This window comes from Scyliorhinus torazame, chromosome 19 (genome assembly GCF_047496885.1).
Source record: "Scyliorhinus torazame isolate Kashiwa2021f chromosome 19, sScyTor2.1, whole genome shotgun sequence".
NCBI lineage: Eukaryota > Metazoa > Chordata > Chondrichthyes > Carcharhiniformes > Scyliorhinidae > Scyliorhinus > Scyliorhinus torazame.
This window is the reverse complement of record NC_092725.1, coordinates 51,196,917-51,216,155: the sequence shown is the minus strand read 5'-3', so window position 1 is coordinate 51,216,155 and position 19,239 is coordinate 51,196,917. Positions and strand designations below refer to the sequence as shown.

Sequence of the window (19,239 nt, the reverse complement as noted above, 5' to 3'; positions counted from 1 at the left end):
CTTATTTATGGAGGGACATACTTGCACTAGAGGTAGTTCAGGGAATTAAGGTTCTCTAAGCTGATTCCTGGGATGAAGAGGTAGTCCTGTGAGGAAAGGTTGAGCAGGATGGACCTCGACCCATTGGAATTTAGAAGAACGAGAGGTGATCTTAATGAGACATAAAAGATTCTGAAGGGGTTTGACAGGGTAGATGCTGAGAGAATATTTCCCTTCTTGGGGGAATCAAGAAAAAGGGGGCCCAGTTTCAAAATGAGGGACTTCTCATCTAGGATAGAAAGAGGGACATTAGTCTATGGAATTTTCTTCCATAGAGGGCAGTGGAGGCTGGGTCATTGGATCTCTTCAAGGTTGATGAACAGTTATTAAAATATGTGCCGCAAACAAAGTCTTATTCAAGGAAGTAAGGTGAACAGGGCTACAAGTTTCATGGGTTTTTAAAATATTTTTATTTATTATTCTCTCTCTTGCACAATGCCAAAGTCAGAAGACAGTTCTGCTTCATGCCGACTGACCGTTTCTCTCAACAGTCGTCCTGCCCATTGTGGTAACGAGTGAACTTTGTTGTTCAATGATCGGAAACAGCTCACCCAGTCTTGCAGGCCTTCCAGTTGTCCCCCAACGGCACTCCACAATGTCTCTAACTAACATCCGGTGGGTAGTCTTCGCTGTCTAACTGTCCTCCAATGGTACTCCTACCTGTCCAATCTCCTCCAATGACACTGCCAGCTAGCGAGGCGTTATCCAGTCGCACTCCAAGAGGTCCGCTATCCTTCAATGGTCTTCCTAGCTGCCTGACGTTTCTCCAAAGGGGCTCCTAACTTACCAACTATCCCCTGATGGTTTTCCTAGCTGTCTGACTCTCCTGCAGTCGTGTTCCTGTCTGTGCGAATTGTCTAACTAGCCTCCAATGTCGCTTCTAGTTGGAGTACATCTGTGCGACAAAGGAGTCAACAGTGTTCCAGCAGCACCCCCTGCAGAGTTCAATACTTCTCCAACGGTACGCTGAGTAATCCAACCTCCTATCACTCCACTAGATTGCTCAGTAGCTCTGCAAAGAATCCCCAAACTATTTAAAATAGCACTTCAAAATCCCAATGGTGGTGATATATTTAGCTCAATAACATTCCAAAGGGTTTAAACAATTGAAGCAGAGGGCCGGAATTCTCCGGCTGGTGGGATTAGTGTATCACCCCCCCCCCCCCCCCCCCCCCCCCCCGGCGAGTTTCCCGGTGGCGTGGGGTGACTTCAATGGGAAATCCCATTGACAAGTGGGGGGGGGGGGGACCGGAGAATCCCGCCCCATAAGTGTTTCAAACAGGCCAAACGATCCCTTCCTATCTAATCCTGCAGCCAGCCTGTGAGAATTGCAGAAAGTTCTCACACATGGTGGAATAACATTAACAATCCGGCAATTGACGCACTCCAACAGTGTTTCGTACAATCCAAAGGATCCAACAATTGCATTCTCAGAGGTCCAAAGATCCTTCACACTCATGCTCCAGTGATTCTCAAGCAGTTCAATGGTGCTTTGTGTCATCCAGCAGTCTTCCAGTGATTGTCCAGTCCAATATAATACAATGCTGTGATCCAAGAAACCTGAGGCTTACATAACCTAGTAATTAGTCTACAGTTCATCCATCGTGCTCTCCCTGAGGACAAAATGTGTTAAAGAAAGGTATATTTATGTTTTTGCATACCTGAAAGGTACAATCAGATTATTTTGTGGGCACCAAGAATTGGTGATTTCTCTTTTTGCCAGTGAGTCACTAGAACATCTGGTTTCATCCACATTTATCCATTGTGAGTTGGGGTTGGGGGGAGAGGGGGGGGGTTCACCAGAGCAGGTGAGAATTGGCCAGGCAGGCTTCCCTCCAAAAGGTCGCCTGCAGTTTGCACGATGGTGAATTCTCCCTCAATTTGGTGGATTTCTTCAGGAGAACCACAAGTTGGATTTGGATGAACAAACCCATGTGACCACGTTCTCCCCAAATATCAATCTGAACATCTTCCCATTGCTGCATCCCATTGTTCCTTGCATCAACCTAGTGTCTCAACCTCAATCACCTTGACTAGAAACCTGCCCCAGTGGTGATCCCCCTCTGCCTCTGGTCACCTTGTTCTGAATTTGCCTCGGGCTCAATGAAATGAATCACCACAAGTCCTGCGTAGAGATCATGGACAATCAACTGAATTTACCACCTTGCCCAAACCTGAAAGAGAGTGGGGGGGGGGGGGGGGGCACATCATGCCATTGTGGCCTATTTTTCCACCGTCAGTTTGACCTGGGCTTCAACACCAAGGGTAGTCCTCGGACTTTCATGATTTCAACTCGACAGCTGCAACCCCAGCCTCGCTGTGTGTCAGGAAATTTAGAAACAGTTTGGCATTAACTGGAAAGGTTTAAATAGGAAGCCCCCAGGACGAGGTTGAGAAATCTTCCTCCTCAGACCTGTCAACAGGTGAACATTTAAGCAACCACCTTAATTCAGAAATTTGGTCAATAGAGCCAAATTGGGAGCTTTCGGGATCAGCGGTTAGCACTGCTGCTCCACGGCGCTGAGGACTGGGGTTTGATCCCGGTCCCGGGTCACTGTCCGTGTGGAGGTTGCACATTATCCCCGTGTCTGCGTGGGTCTCACCCCCACAACCCAAAAGGATGTGCCGGGTAGGTGGATTGGACACGCTAAATTGCCCCTTAATTGGGGGAAAAAAATTGGATACTTTAAATTTATAAAAAAGAAATGTTCCCCCAGTCGCTTTAATTTCTTTGATTCCAGTTCACCCGTAGTGAACTCAGCAGCACAAATAACTCCCATCCTCGATGAACAGGCGGATGCTGTTCTGGCTCGGACAAATTAAATAAGATGTTACACCCCAGAACGTGATTCTGAGATACGGTCTCCTTCATTTCCTTTCACAGAAGTTGACAATTTCCACGGCCATATTATTTTTAGGTTTGAATTGTCAAAACCAACCCTGCTATTTGGGGGCCGCAGAGTCTCTGACTCAATCCAAGCAACGTCAGCCACTTGCTTGGGAAATTCAACTTCCAGCTGCAATGATTCAAGAGGTAAAACCCACCCTTAGCCGTGCCCACCCCTGGCCCCCTCGGCAGGGCCGCCTCCCCCACAAAACATTAACTCAGCTCCTCCCTCCACAGATGCTGCCAGACCTGCTGAGCATTTTCAGCATTTCCTGCTTTTATTTCAGATCTGCAACGTCGGCGAAATTTGGCTTTGGTTCGACCGAGATATATGGATATTTTAAGTTTCGGATGGAGAGGGATTTTGGCTGCCCGTTGTCTCCCAACACCCCGAGAGTGTTGACGTTGCTTTTCCAAGCAAAAGGTGACAGGGCCAGGCTGGGCTCTTGAACTGGCTCGAGGCAGCTGGGAATTCAGGATGTGGTGTGGGAACACCCCCTGACACCGGCAAAAGATGGCCAAGGAAAATTAACACCAGAGTCGGGTCGTCGATGCTAGTTGCTAGGTTACACCAGCCCAGGGACAGCACTGCTATTACTGGTGATATATACTGGGCCCTGCCATTTGTGTTTCTTGTGGGTTTGCTGGGCCGCCGCAACAACTGAGTGTTAAGCTCCTGAAGGAGGGCAGTCAAGGGTGGAGCCCCTCTGAATAATCAAGGAGCAACATTGTGGGGGCACCTGTTGCGCTAAAGCCTGGACCATCCCACCCTCCCATCTCAAAGGGGCTGCAAGGCCATTAGTGACCTGCCTTAAGGGCAAGGCAATAAGATGGGGCAGAGAGGCCTTAACAAGCAAACGATAGGAATACTGTAACAGTGCCTTGGAGGACTCAATGTAAGCTCTTGTGAGTATGACTCTTCCACCCAAATCCTGACAGTTGGCGGGTACACACGTAAATTTTGGTTTCCATTTTTGCATGACTGGCTGAACACAGCCCCCATTTCACTCCTCGCAGTGTTTTAAGTGAAGTCGGCCGAGGGCAGTCCAGGGTCTCAGCTGTTATTTTCCGCAGTCAGGTATTTGAGTGCCGCAAATCCGTAGCGGCGTGACATGTCCTGCTGGAACTCCTCCTTCAGCGTCTTCAGGCAAATTCGATATTGCTTGTTCGAGCGGAATTTGGTGATGTCAAAGCTGGGGGCGTGAGGCATGTGGATCATGTAAGCATTGGGAAGGACGATAAACTCATATTCCTGCAACAACACAAAGAGAGAGGTAGGTGGAGAACACCCTGTTAGATATGTACAGACAACTGGAGGAATGAGCTTTTGACTTATTTGTGATCTTAACATTCTCTGGGACAGGAGATGGGAGGGTTTGAACCCTCTCCTCGATAGTCTGATGAGGGGAGACGAGAATGGAGTGCCCAGATGCTGCGTGACACATCCAGGGTTAGTATTCCCACGTCCAGAATTGGACAATCAGCCCATGTCTATCGAGACAGACCCACTCCGCATATTGTGATGAGGTCGAAAGTCGAAAACAAATAGGTGGAAAATCAGGCAGTGAAGAGGAGATAATGAGTTTACAGACGGAGATTGGGCCAAAAGTTGGCAGATGGAGTTTAATGTAGGTAAGTGTGAGGTTATCCATTTTGACCGAAAAAAACAGAAAGGCAAATTATTGAAATGGAAATCATATTCAAAATGCATTTGGGCAGAGGGATCTGGGTGTCTTAGTTCATGAATCTCAGAAAGTCAGTACGCAGGTACAGCATTTAATTAAAAAGGCAAATGGAATGTTCGCGTTTATTGCAAAAGGACTGGAGTATAAAAGTAGAGAAGTGTTGTTGCAATTGTATAGGGTGCTGGTGAGACCACATCTGGAGTATTGTGTACAGTTTTGGTCTCCTTATTTGAGGAAGGATGGGGTGGCATTGGAAGCAATCCAGAGGAGGTTCACCAGATTGATTCTGGGGATGAAAGGGTTGACGTGTGAGGAGAGTTTAAACAGTTAGGGTTCATACTCGCTGGAGTTTAGAAGGATGGGAGGGGATCTGTTTGAGGTATATAAAATGCTAAAAGGGATTGATAAAATAAACGTAGATCAAATTTTCCCCCTTGTAGGGCAACCTAGAGGGTCACAAATATAGGTTGAGAGGCGGTAGATTTAAAACTGAGATGAGGAGGGACTACTTCTCGCAGAGGGTGGTGAATTTGTGGAACTCGCTGCCCCATAGTGCGGTGGAATCTGAGTCATTAAATGGTTTCAAGAAGGAGGTAGATATATTTCTGATTTTTAAAAATGGGTCAATAGGATAGGGTGAACAGGTAGGGAGGTGGATTTGAGACCAGGAAGAGATCAGCCATGATCTAGTTCCTATGTTCCTAAAAACTTACTTTATTTTACAATTACTATTATTCACAGCTCCAGTAGTTCCCTACTGGGTCTTCGCTAGTCGGTGCCTGACTGGTCGGCTCTATTTATACAAAGCGAACATTGATAAAGGTCCCCCACCCTCTAATCGGGGGAGTTTGTATTCTGCAAGATCCATGAGGTAGTTAATCAACCCTGTCCTGTAAAACCTGTGTGGGTTATAACAGTAGGCATCGCTGACGGGTGCCAGGGACCCCCTACGTTAAGGAGAGCTGGGCTTCTTTAGCCTTGGTTGTAGCCTCTCCCAGAGGAGATTATAAACAGTGAGGAAGGCAATGGAAAACCAACTCAAGTGGGAGACTGGAGTTAGGATCGACTCTCGAACACAACTCAAGAGATAGTTGGACAGAAGTCACTCGGGCCTTCAGGCATCAGAAATACCCATTGTGCTGAATGTTGTTAACAGCAAATCAGCTGCCTCATAATCCAAGGTTACAGACTCAAAGCTCGTGAATCTCCCCCCACTACTCCCACACCCCACCTTTTGCTCCTCTCCTCTCAGCCTCTTCAACCATTCAGACAGTCTTTAAACAAAACCTCAGAATGTCGGCATGCCAACTGGTGACAGAATGCAGGACAGCCGAGACACATCCCGAGCTCCCCTGATGTTTTTGTACATTCACAGGAGTCAGTGGACAGCGTTCAGCAGTCGGAACACTGCATGCCCGAGACCTACAAAGTTAAAATGGAAGCCTCCTAACCACTACGCTGCCACAGCCTGTTGAGCTTATCAGGGCTTCAAGGTTCTACACTACATAGACCGTCACTGTTCACCAAACGCACCACAAGAGCTTTACAGAGGTGCCGTTCAATATTAACAAAGTCCTTTCCTCAGCAAAACTATATATTTTGGAATTCTGAATGAAATTTAAAGTTTAAATTATAATTTTGCGTCCTTTTAACAAGGACAAGGCACTAGATATTTATGTATTGGCTTTGGACCTTTATTAATCAAAGAATTTAATTGCCCTTGAGAAGTGACTTCATTAGGATCTCAGTAATAGGTAATGAAGAGAAGCAAGGTGATATTTTTAACCTATGTCCGCTGAATTTTCTAAAAAAAAAAAAAACCACACCAGCAGTACCATTACAATTACGGATGGATATTAAAAGGTCCTGTGACACTAATTCAAAGATGAGCTGGGGAATTATCTCCGGTGTCCTGGTCAATATGTATCCCTCAGGAAGCAACAGTAAAATAAATGATCTGCTCGTTATCTCAATGTCGCTTACAGAATGCTGTGCACACAGTGGCTGCAGCGTCTCCTCCATTGCTGCACTGGCCACATTCCCAAAAAGAACTTAATTGGCCGTGAAACGAGGCTGAACTTCCTGAGTTCATGAAAGGTGCTATAAAAATGCAGGTCTTTCACTCAAATGCACCACCGGAGGTGCTGTCCTTCAGATGGGACATTAAACCAAGGCTGGCAGCACGGTGGCGCAAGTGGCTAGCACAGTTGCCTCACGGCGCCGAGGTCCCAGGTTCGATCCCGGCTCTGGGTCACTGTGGGTGTGGAGTTTACACATTCTCCCCGTGTTTGCGTGGGTTTCGCAACCCAAAGATGTGCAGGCGAGGTGGATTGGCCACACTACAATTGCCCCTTAATTGGAAAAAATGAATTGGATACATTAAATTTATATTTTTAAAAAAAACCAAGCCTGCATTTGGCCCTCCCATGTAGGTGTGGAAGATCCCGTGACACTATTGTAAGGAACCTCTTTTAAATCCCTGTCTGATCCTGGTTTCCTTTTTATATTCCTGTTTTGCTGGCTGCTTATAAACCGCAGACTTTTGAAACCTCCCCCCAGCTCCACCGAAAGCTTCCAGTTTGAACTGGCCCAGGCGCACCCCTCAATCCCGTGTGCTATGTGGCTGGGTCCCGTGATGCCATTTTGATGGACTTGGTTCTTTTGAAATCCAAGTCTCTGACGGGCTCCCTATTCGAATTGGGACCTGGTTCCAGAATGTTCTTAAAACACAGACAGGCTCCATTTTTCAGAGCTAAGTTTCAGTGCTGCTTAGAAATCGAGAGCAGCTAGAAGCAGGTTTAAAACACTCTCTCTTTCCAGCCAGGCCTGTGACATTTTATCTCTGATTAAAAGATTGCAAGCAGTTCTGTGAAAACCGTCAGCTAACACTTTTTAGCCTGACCTGTGAAAATTTCACTTCTGATTACAAGGCTGGGGAGATTAATCTGATTCCTCTCAACTGATGGCCTGTGTTTAAAGACCTTTCTCTCTGCAGTCAGTTTAACCTATGTTAGGATCTAGTCCAACACCACTTTCAGGAAGACGGGAATGTTTAAAATCCTCAGGTGAAGAATTCTAATGTTATCGCAGCAAGGCTAAGAGCCAGTCTGGTGAAAGTGACGCCCCAGAGAGAATTCTACAGCCTGAAAGTTCTAGTTGGAGACAAACGTTATAAGATCCAAACTACCCGATGATTTCACCACTTCGTGTCATTGGACCTACAAAGATTAATCTCTTGCCCTTTTAATCCATGTTATTTTCTGCGTTTTGTCAGTTTGAGCTGTGTCGCGAGAAAGCATTCAGAAGTAGGATGACAGGTACTGATCAGGGAATGAATTAACAAGCCTCCAACAGAGTTACACCCCGAGAAATCTCGCACTCTAATCGGACAAGCCAAGCATCTCACTGCTTCATTTTACTAGTATGGAACTTTCAGGTGAAATATCGGGTTCAAACTGGTGGTGACAGTGATGGGAGCAATTTGGAATGATAGATCAATGGAATCACACCAGAAGCATACTGCGCATTAGAGTATATCAGTAAAAGAGTGATTTCCCCCATTTTGTAAAGCGTTTAGTGCAATAAATAAGACAGGTGACAGTACAGGCTGAAACGACTCCCTTTGTCTAAGGATGCCGAAATGAGATGGATTCAGGTACCTGTGCATCCAGCTCCATGACATGTGCTACTTTGTTCCAGCCAAACCCAACGAACCTCCTGTCGTACTCCGGGCAGTCGCGCCTTACTACAACGTAAGGCTCAAAGTCCGCCTCCCAGTTGACGTGATAGGGGGTGGTGGCCGTCCGCCACTTGGCAAAGTTCGTTGGAGCGTGACCCTTGGTCCAAACATGATACCTGCGGTGCAGAAGACGGACAGTGAGTCGCAGCTCTTCCCTATGCAGGCTACACTCCTCAGTGATCACAGCGGGCGTGTTTGTGCGGATGGAGACATATAGGAAAAGGAGTAGGCCATTCAGCCCCTCGAGCCTGTCCCGCCATTTAATGAGATCATGCCTGATCTGTTCCCTAGCTCCATCTACCTGCCCCCACATCCCTCAGTATATATATGGGATTTACCTGGTATACATAAATGGCCAGTATAATGAGGTAAAGCCATGAGAGAATTCAATTATATAACAAGAATACTCCTTTTACCGTGTATTGTGGCTGTATTCTAACTGTCGTCATAAACTGTGACCCTCACATCACTCAGAGGGGATTAGACGGGATTAGACGCGGGTTCAAATGTGCATTAACAAGATACCATTTATTTACGTTTCTTCTCGCATTGGCTGAACCTTAATGAGGTCCGAACGAGAGAGAATGCACAGCTGTTACATCCCAAAATAAATGTCAAGAGGAAATGGTTAATGCTTTAACGCCGACTCAAGTAACAGCTCATTTTAAACATGGGACGTTTTGAGAGGAATGGACTGAGAAACCTCAACCCAACAAACTGCACCATCAAACTCATGTAGCTGCTGGAGATGAGGAAGGGGGGGTTCTTTCTAAAGTCTGTTACATAGAGAGCATGTGGCCTTGAGGAATCCCCTTTCTGATTTTAATTCGGTTAGCAAAGGAAAGGTTGCAAGTGGAGGTGCAGTTACTAGTTAGGTCTATTCATTTGGGATCATCTATTAACAACAAATCATTTTCTGGTATAGAACATAGAACATACAGAGCAGAAGGAGGCCATTCGGCCCATCGAGTCTGCACCGACCCACTTAAGCCCTCACTTCCACCCTATCCCCATAACCCAATAACCCCACCTAACAATTTTGGACACTAAGGGCAATTTAGCATGGCCAATCCACCTAACCTGCACATCTTTGGACCGTGGGAGGAAACCGGAGCACCCGGAGGAAACCCACGCAGACACGGGGAGAATGTGCAGATTCCGCACAGACAGTGACCCAGCAGGGAATCGAACCTGGGACCATGGAGCTGTGAAGCAACTGTGCTAGCCACTTGTGCTACAATGCTGCCCCCTATGCCACTCTAGTGACCAAGGAAGCCAGAGGTAGGAATGGTAAAGATTTATTTTACTTTAACGTAAAGACTGCCCACAGCAGTAACTACATCGCAGTCTCCGTTGGGACAACCAACATTGCGGCCTCTGCTTGGGCCGGCTTTTATGCTCAGTTTTATGAGCCCCAGTTGGGTGGCTTCCTTCCCTCATGAAAGGGTACGTTTGGTACACCAGGCATCTGCCTCTCCTCTGGCAGATCTCAAAGTGTGATCACTGACAGCGACTACTGTGGGGCTGTTTGACTGCTGAGGCATCGTAGCCAGATCTGAATTGGTCCTCACTGGAAGTCTGACTACTTTCCAATAGCAGTCATTTTGCATATGTCAGGTACTGGAAACTGGAGTTGATTTTTACCCTCCCTAGCCCAGTAACTGAGGCCAAGTGCTGATGGTCTGGCTGAAATCAAATATAATCCAAAATGCATATTAGCACATTATATTACATACTTACCATTTAAAATGTGTTATAGGTATAAAAATCTAACCTGTTCAATTATTACCTAAAGGTGAAGAGCGTTCCCATGTCTAACATGGACAATAACTCCGCTTTAGATTTTGGGAAGGACAGGCGATAGCGAAGAGTCTCAAACGCTGGCACAATTAGAGCTTTCTTTGTATTAGTCATGTCAAGCTGGACAACAGACTTCCTGCAAGAGAAGGACACACAGTCTTCAGAACTGAAAATAATTCATATCACACAATATGATCCAGAGTACTGTGTATGAGAAGGGGGAGAGGAGACAGACAGAGGGGGCATGGGGGAGAGAGGAGACAGACAGAGGGGGCATGGGGGAGAGAGGAGACAGACAGAGGGGGCATGGGGGAGAGAGGAGACAGACAGAGGGGGCATGGGGGAGAGAGGAGACAGACAGAGGGGGCATGGGGGAGAGAGGAGACAGACAGAGGGGCATGGGGGAGAGAGGAGACAGAGGGGGCATGGGGGAGAGAGGAGACAGACAGAGGGGCATGGGGAAGAGAGGAGACAGACAGAGGGGGCATGGGGGAGAGAGGAGACAGACAGAGGGGGCATGGGGGAGAGAGGAGACAGAAAGAGGGGGCAAGGGGGAGAGAGGAGACAGACAGAGGGGGCATGGGGGAGAGAGGTTACAGAGGGGGTATGGGGGAGAGAGACAGAGGGGACATGGTGGGAGATGGAGAGGCCACAGGACAGAGGGAGACAGAAGGGGAATGGGGGAGAGAGGGACACAGAGGGAACATGGGGGACAGAGGGAGAGAGAAGGGGAATGGGGGAAAGAAGGAGACAGGGAGCAAGGGGGAGAGAGGGAAGTTGCAGTAGTGGCATATTCCTGCAGATGGTGGTGCTGAGCCACTGAACAGAACCACTCAGCAGAATGTCGTCACTGGGCTGGGTTCACCGTTTTTGGGCTTAAGTGCGGAGGATCTGTGGCATTTTACGTCAAAAAAATCAGCGCTGACCCGTCACCGGTCCTGCGACCGTAAAATCCCGGTTCCGACGATATAAACGTCTGGAGAATGGCCAGGTCTGTGGCCGCGCAGGCGCACAGCGACGACCTGCAGCGGTTGCGCCGTACAACATGGCGTCGGCCGAGTGTGGACCTGGCCTGTCAGATAGTGCTCCCCTGGCCACTCGTGGAAACCCCTCCGGCGAGCAGCACAGCTCCCGCCCGACTGTGGCGGCCCTGGACACAGTCCACAGCCGCCACGTCGGGTTCCCAACGTAGAAACCACACGTCAACCGCGCGGTCGGGAACACGGCACGTCGGGGGGGGGAGCATCGGGTGACGCGCGAACGCTGTCCCAACAGCGTGCGGCGCGACGCGATGACACCATTTCGGAGGGGGCGGAGGAAACGATTTTGCCGTCAGAAAGATTCTCTGCCCGACGGCCGATTATGAAATTCCATTCAAAACCCCACTGCCGTTTCAAAAGACTTTCCCAAATTACAATTTGATCAAAAATAGCAGGGTGTCCCCGGGGTTTCAAACAGTAAATGGGTTCAGTGTAAAAATCACCAAGGAAGGAGAGGCAGCCAATAATTCCAAATTCCGTTCTTGAAAACCTCTGAGGAAGGGAGGATTGAGAGGGGGCAAGAGTTCGGAGACCCAGGAAGCCAGTGTCCAGGGGCGTACCACAGGGATCTGTGCTGGGCCCCTTATTATTCGTCATTTATATAAACTACATAGATGACTATGTGGGGGGTAGGATCAGTATGTTTGAGGATGACACAAGGATTGGCCGGGTGGTTAACAGTGAGGTTGAGTGTCTTGGTTTACAGGAAGATATAGACGGGATGGTCAAATGGGCAGATAAGTGGCAGATAGAATTTAACCCTGAAGAGTGTGAGGTGATAGACTTTGGAGGGAAAAATTTGACAATGACGTATTCAACCTAGCATAACACTGGGAAGTTCCGAGGAACAAAGGGACCTTGGCGTGTTTGTCCAAAGGTCTCTGAGGGCAGGTTAATGGGGTGGTGAAAAAGGCATATGGGACACTTGATTTATCAACTGAGCATAGATTACAAAAGCAGGGAGGGCATGTATAGAACTTTGGTGAAGCCACAGCTGGAGTACTGTGTGCAATTCTGGTGGCCATACTTACAGGAAGGATGTGGTTGCACTGGAGGGGGTGCAGCAGTGATTCACCAGGATTCTGCCTGGGACGGAACATTTAAATTATGAAGAGATGTTGGATAGGCTTGTGTTGTTTTCGCTGGAGGAGAGAAGACTGAGGGGTGACCTGATTGAGGAGTACAAGGTTATGAGGGGCAGTTGACGGGTCAGTCACGAGGGGACACAGGTTCAAGGTGAGGGGCAGGAGGTTTAGGGTGGATTTGAGGAAAATCTTTTTTGCCCAGAGGGTGGTGGCGGTCTGAAATGCACTGCCTGGGAGGGTGGTAGAGGCGGGTTGCCTTACATCCTGTAAAAAAGTAACTGGATGTCCACTTGATGGGGCTGCACAGTGGCTAGCACTTCTGCCTCACAGCTCCAGGGTCCCAAGTTCGATTCCCGGCTTGGGTCACTGTCTGTGTGGAGTCTGCACGTTCTCCCCATGTCTGCGTGGGTTTCCTCCGGGTGCTCCGGTTTCCTCCTACAGTCCAAATGTGTGCGGGTTAGGTGGATTGGGCCATGATAAATTCCCCCTGAATGTCTAGGAATGTGCAGATTAGGGGGGCGATTCTCCAATATGCAGCCCAAGTGTTCGCGCCATTGTGAACACCGTCGCGTTTCACGACGGGGCGAACCGGGCCCGGGTACGACGGATTCTGGCCCCCACAGGGGGCCAGCACAGCGCTGGAGCGCTTCACGCCGCTCCAGGATCCTTACGAGGCGCCAAATGGGCGCCGCGCCAACCTGCGCATGCGCGGAGGACTTTTACGCGCACCGGCCCCGACCCAACATGGGGTCGGTGTTCAGGGGCCGGCCGCGCCAGAAAGTAGGCCCGGGGGAAGAGAGGCCGGCCTGCCGACTGGCGGGCCCCGATCGTGGGCTAGGCCCCATCGGAGGCTTCTCCCCCCGGTGAAGGAGCCCCCCCTCCCCCCCCACACAGGCCGCCCCTCGACCGTTCCCGCAGGGTTCCTGCCGGCAGCGACCAGGGGTGAATGGCGCCGGCGGGACTCTGTCGTATCGGCGCGGCCACTCAGCCCAACCGGGCCAGAGAATCGGGCCAATTCCAGTGGCCCGCGCCGCGCCGAATGTGCCGGCGCAAATGGCGCCGATTCTCCGCACCACGGAGCATCGAGCCGGCGTCAGGGCGTCGTGGCGCAGTTGCGGCGATTCTCCGGCCCGGCGCTCGGAGAATCGCCCCCTGAATTATGGGGTTACAGGCATTGTGGGAGTAGACATTGGTAGAGTGCTCTTTTGGAGGGCAGTGCAGACCCGAAGGGCCAAATGGCCTCCTTCTGCACTGTAAGGATTTTATGATTCTATGATTGACACGTGATAACATTCAAGGCTTTGGGCCAAGTGCTGGCAAATGTGATTAGGTTGGTAGGTCAGATGTTTTTCGTGTGTCGGTGCAGACTCAATGGGCTGAAGGGCCTCCTCTGCACTGTATTGTTCTGTGATTCTGAGATTCTGTGAATGAGTTATAGGTGGGTCAAGATGCATGGGGTTGAGAGGAGGTCCAGCTGATGCTATTCCTGTGGGTGAACAGAAACGAATACCTCAACACCATCCTGTCTACCTGCAATTCCTTAGTATGTCCTATTGAGATGTAGTTCTTGAATGTGGGCATCGCTGGCTGGGCCAGCATTTATTGCTTATACCTAATTTCCCTTGAACTGAGTGGCTTGCTAGGCCATTTCAGAGGGCAGTTCAGAACCAACCACATTGCTTTGGGCCCGGAGTTACAGGTAGGCCAGACCAGGTAATGTAGGCCAGACCAGATAAGGTAGGCCAGACCAGGTAAGGTAAGCCAGACCAGGTAAGGTAGGCCAGAACAGGTAAGGTAGGCCAGACCAGGTTAGGTAGGCCAGACCAGGTAATGTAGGCCAGACCAGGGAAGGTAGGCCAGACCAGAGAAGGTAGGCCAGACCAGAGAAGGTAGGCCAGACCATGGAAGGACGGCTCATGTTAGTGAACCAGATGGATTTTTACGATAATCGACGGTGGCGACTTTTCGGCTCCAGGTTTTATGAACTGAATCTAAATTCCACCAGCTGCCCGGGTGGGGTTTGAATCTGTGTCCACCTAGGTGCCTGAAATATAAGATACTCGCCAATAAATCCAACAGGAATCAGGAGAGACCTTGTTACCCAAAGAGTAGCTGGAATGCGAGGACTTTTCACCAGAGTTGAGGTGACTTACATTTCAGAAGAAGGGAGATAAACAGAGAAGGGAGAAAGGAATGGAAGTTCATGCTGATTGGGTGAGATAAAGAGGGGCAGGAGGAGGCTTGTGTGGATCATAAACACTAGCACGCGGCAGTCGGGCTGAATGGCCAGCTTCACTGCTCTACACCATTCTATACATGGAAACATACACAGAAAATAGGAGTTCAGCCATTCAGCCCTTCGAACCTGCTTCACCATTCATTTTGATCATGGCCGATCATCAAGTTCAACACCCTGATCCCGCCTTCCCCCCATATCCCTTTAGCCCCCAAGAGCTATATCTAATTACTTCTTGAAATTACACACCATTTTGGCCTCAAATACTTTCTGTGGTGTGAAGTCCACAGTTTCACCACGCTCTGGGTGAAGAAATTTCTCCTCACCTCAGTCCTAAAAGATTTACCCCTTATCCTCAAACTATGACCCCCTAGTTCTGGACTCCCCCACCATCGGGAACATTCTTCCTGAATCGACCCTGTCAAATCCTGCGACAATTTTATAAATTTCCACGAGATCCCCTCTCACTCTTCTAAACGTCTCTCAATTTACACCCATTCAAGTAACAACCTGTCTTCCTATTATTGCTAATGAAGTGAATAAACTCACATTCATTCACACTAAGTTGCATCTGCCATGCACTCACTCAGCCTGTCCCAATCCCTCTGAAGCATCTCTGCATCCTCCTCACAGCTCACCCGCCCACCCAACTTTGTATCATCTGCAAATTTGGAGATAATACATTTTAACTCCCTCTTCCAAATCATTATAATAATAATTATTATAATAATTGCTTATTGTCACAAGTAGGCTTCAATGAAGTTACTGTGAAAAGCCGCTAGTCGCCACATTCCGGCGCCTGTTCGGGGAGGCCGGGAATTGAACCGGCGCTGCTGGCCTTGTTCTGCATTACAAGCCAGATGTTTAGCCCACTGTGCTAAACCAGCCCCTAGTTCACATTAGTATAAAACGTGAACAGATGAGTTCCAGCACAGATTCCTGTGGAACCCCACAAGTCACTGTCTGCCAGTCGGAAAAAATATTCATTTATTCCAACTCTTTGCTTCCTGTCTGCTATCCATCTCAAAATATAATACCATTTTCACTGCTGTCGCCACCATTCAGTCTATAGTTTGCGTCATCGTGGCAACTGTGACCCTGTCCTGCATGGATACTCGACTTCATCTCATTCATTACCTCAGGTACTCATAGAGACCATACATAGGGAGGAAGTCAATGTCAGACAGGAACATGTAGGGTGTGTTGACATGTTTCATCGCTATGTTCCGCAGCATATTGACAGGGTAGAATTGTCCTTCCTTGTAGACGATGTGATAGCCAACGTTGCTTCTGCTCATCAGAACCTCAGAGCCCTGGGCGTAGCGGAGGAACTGCTGGGCCTCAGCATCAGACAGATAGAGCGCAAGACTGATTGGGCCCTCCCAGTGCTTACAGATTGCCTCCAACATCTGCAGCCTGAGGGAAGAGCAAAGATAATCAACAATGAGCAGTCGGTAATACGAGAATATGATAAGGAACTTGCAAGGGATATCAGGGCTAACACAACAAGTTGTACAATTAGTTGTATGGGCGGCTAGGCAGCACAGTGGTTAGCATTGCTGCCTCACAGCGCCAGGGACCCGGGTTCAATTCCAGCCTTGGGTGACACTCTGTGTGGAGTTTGCACTTTCTCCCAGTATCTGCGTGGGTTTCCTCTGGGTGCTCCAGTTTCCCACAGTCCAAAGATGTGCAGATTAGGTGGGCTGGCCATGCTAAATTGGCCCCTTATGTCTAAAGATGTGTAGATTAAGTGGTGTTACAGGGATAGGGCGGGGGCCTAGGTAGAGTGTTCTTTCAGAGAATAGGTGCCGATACGATGGGCTGCTCTGTAGGGATTCTATGGAATTGAAGGCAAAATATTCCCCTGATTAGGCAATACAGAATATGAATGTATTGAAAGGGCGTGATAAATGGTGTCCCTCATAGATCGGTGCTGGGGCCTCAAATGGTCACTGTATTTATTGATGACCCTCTTCCCTTCACATTGCATCTTCCTATGCAAACCAGAAGATGCTCTTTAACCTCCTCTCTTCCCACTGTCTAGGGCCCAAATAGCAGTGACTCAGTGGTTTACTCGCACTGCTTTCAATTTAGTTTATCGCATTCACTGCTTACTATGTGGTGTCCTGTACCCTGCAGGGGAATGAACACAGGCTGGATGACCACTTTGTGGAACATCGCTGTCCCATCTGCACACTTGACCCCGGGCTTCCAGTCACTGGCCATTTTAATTGTTCACCTTTGCTCTCGTGCTGACCTCTCTCTGTTCTCGGCCTCCTGCGCTGTTGTTACTCATGCTCAGTGTAAAGTCAGGGGCTCAACATTGAATTCAATCATTTCAGCCAGCCTCTGCCTCCAGTTTTACAGACAACAGCTATTGGCAACGGTTCTGCTATTCCCAATGACTCCTCCTCTAGGCCCACCATTTGTATCTTTATCTGCCTCCCGTTACCATCTCCTTGTGTCTTGCGCCACCATTCCTTTTACCATTCAATCTTTCCACAGACCCTGCAGGATATGTAGGAACATAAGCAACAGGCGTAGTAGGCCGTTCGGCCCCTCGAGCCTGCCTCGCCATCCAATAAAATCATGGCTGATCTGACTGTGGCCTTAAGCCCCACTTTCCTGCCCCCTCTCCCAATAAAAATCTGTCTAACTCAGCCTTGAATATATCTAGGGGCCCAGCCTCTGCTGCTCTGTGGAATAGTAGAGTCCCAAGATTAACCCTCTGAGTGAAAATTTATTATCCTCATCTCCACCTCAAAAGGGAGACCCCCTATTTTTAAACTGTGTGTCCTAGTTCTAGATTCCCCCATGAGGGTCAACATCCTCTCAGCGTCTCCCCCTATCAAGCCCCCTCAGAATCCTATATGCTTAGGGCGGCACGGTGGCGCAGTGGTTAGCAGTGCGGCCTCACGGCGCCGAGGACCCGGGTTCGATCCCAGGTGTGGAGTTTGCACATTCTCCCACTGTCTGCATGGGTCTCACCCCCACAACCCAAAGAGATGAGGGGCTGGTTTAGCACAGGGCTAAAGAGCTGGCTTTTAAAGCAGACCCAGACAGGCCTGCAGCATGGTTCAATTCCCGGACCAGCCTCCCCGAACAGGCGGCGGAATGTGGTGACTAGGGGCTTTTCACAGTAACTTCATTTGAAGCATACTTGTGACAACAAGCAATTTTCATTTCATGTGCAGGGTAGGTGGATTGGCCATGCTAAATTGCCCCTTAATTGGAAAAAGAATTGGGTACCCTAAATTTATAAAAAAAAGAAAAATCCTATATGCTTCAATAAGATTGTCTCTCATTCCTCCAAACTCCAATGAGTATAGGCCCAAACATTCGTCATAGGTCAACAACTTCATCCCAGGAATCCACCCCCTGAACATCCTCCACCTGCTGAGTGTTTCCAGCATTTGCTCTTTTGATCATAGACAAATGATACTTTGCTCTGGTTAGCTTGTGGTTAATGCTGATCAGAGTAGGGTTAGAAACTGGGCAGAAAAGCATTCTTGTTATATTCTCTGGTTGGTATGGTGGTAAGCTCTGCTGCCTCACAGTACCAGGGACCCGGGTTTGATTCCGGCCTGTGCGGAGTCTGCACGTTCTCCCCGTGTCTGCGTGGGTTTCCTCCTGGTGCTCTGGCTTTCTCACATAGTCCAAAGATGTGCAGCTTAGGTGGATTGGCCATGATCAGTGTGCGGGGCTGCAGGGATGGGCAAGGGTGGAGGGTAGGTAGGGACTTTGTTGGGCTGAGTGGCCTCCTTCTGCACTGTAGGGATTCTGTGGATTCTCATTGAGTACTGTGAAAGCACTACCAGACACTTCCGGTTGCGGCTATGCGGAGCTAAGTCGCACATTCGGCAGCTCCCGCTAAAAACTGACTTTTGGGCTCTTTTCAGGGCCCCCAAAGGCGTTTTTGCGAAGTTTCCTGGTGTGGGAAGGAGAGTACAATAGTTCCCCGACAGTGTATGGCTTGGACCAGGAGCGGGGCGACTAAAAAAGTGGTGGTGAACCCAAAGAAGGTGCGAGGGAAGAAGAGCAAAATGGCGGCAGGCGGGGACCAGGCAGCGTGGATGCAGTGGGCGCAGGAGCAGCAGGAAGTTATCCAGCACAGCTTCAGGGAAATTAATGCGGACCTGCTAGAGCCGGTGAAGGCTTCTATAGACAAGCTGCTGGAGACCCAGACGGCCCAGGGTGTGGTGATCCGCAATGTCCGACAAAAGGTCTCCGACAACGAGGACGAGATCTTAGGCCTTGCGGTAAAGGTCGAGACACTCCACAAGAAATGTCAGGAATGGTTCGAGGAGATGGAGAATCGGTCGAGGCGGAAGAATTTGCGGATTCTGGGCCTCCCAGAGGGGCTGGAGGGGTCGGACGTGGGGGCCTATGTGGTCACCATGTTAAACTCGCTGATGGGAGCCGAGTCCTTCCAGGTACCCCTGGAGTTGGAAGGGGCCCATAGAGTGTTGGCGAGGAGGCCCAAGGCTAATGAGCCACCGCGGGCGGTGCTGGTGCGGTTTCATCGGTTTGTTGATTGGGAGTGTGTGCTCAGGTGGGCCAAGAAAGAGAGGAGCAGCAGGTGGGAGAACGCGGAGGTTCGAATATACCAGGACTGGAGTGCGGAGGTGGCGAAGAAGAGGGCCGGGTACAATCGGGCGAAGGCGCTGCTGCACAGAAAGGGGGTGAAGTTTGGCATGCTGCAGCCGGCGCGACTGTGGGTCACCTACA

General features: G+C 49.3%; 1 protein-coding gene across 2 annotated transcripts in view; it reads right to left on the bottom strand.

Moving 5' to 3' along the window:
- Positions 1–425: 425 nt before the first annotated feature.
- The window catches only part of large1 (LARGE xylosyl- and glucuronyltransferase 1), a 678,219-nt gene continuing 659,405 nt past the window's right edge, over positions 426–19,239 (bottom strand). For both annotated transcript variants that reach the window (XM_072484258.1, XM_072484259.1), the window contains exons 12-15: positions 15,649–15,927; positions 10,140–10,286; positions 8,271–8,466; positions 426–4,178 (exon numbers count right to left, since the gene is read on the bottom strand). In XM_072484258.1, coding sequence (XP_072340359.1) covers positions 3,981–4,178; positions 8,271–8,466; positions 10,140–10,286; positions 15,649–15,927 — 820 coding nt within the window. In that variant the 3' untranslated portion in view covers positions 426–3,980. The remainder of the gene's footprint in view (positions 4,179–8,270; positions 8,467–10,139; positions 10,287–15,648; positions 15,928–19,239) is intronic.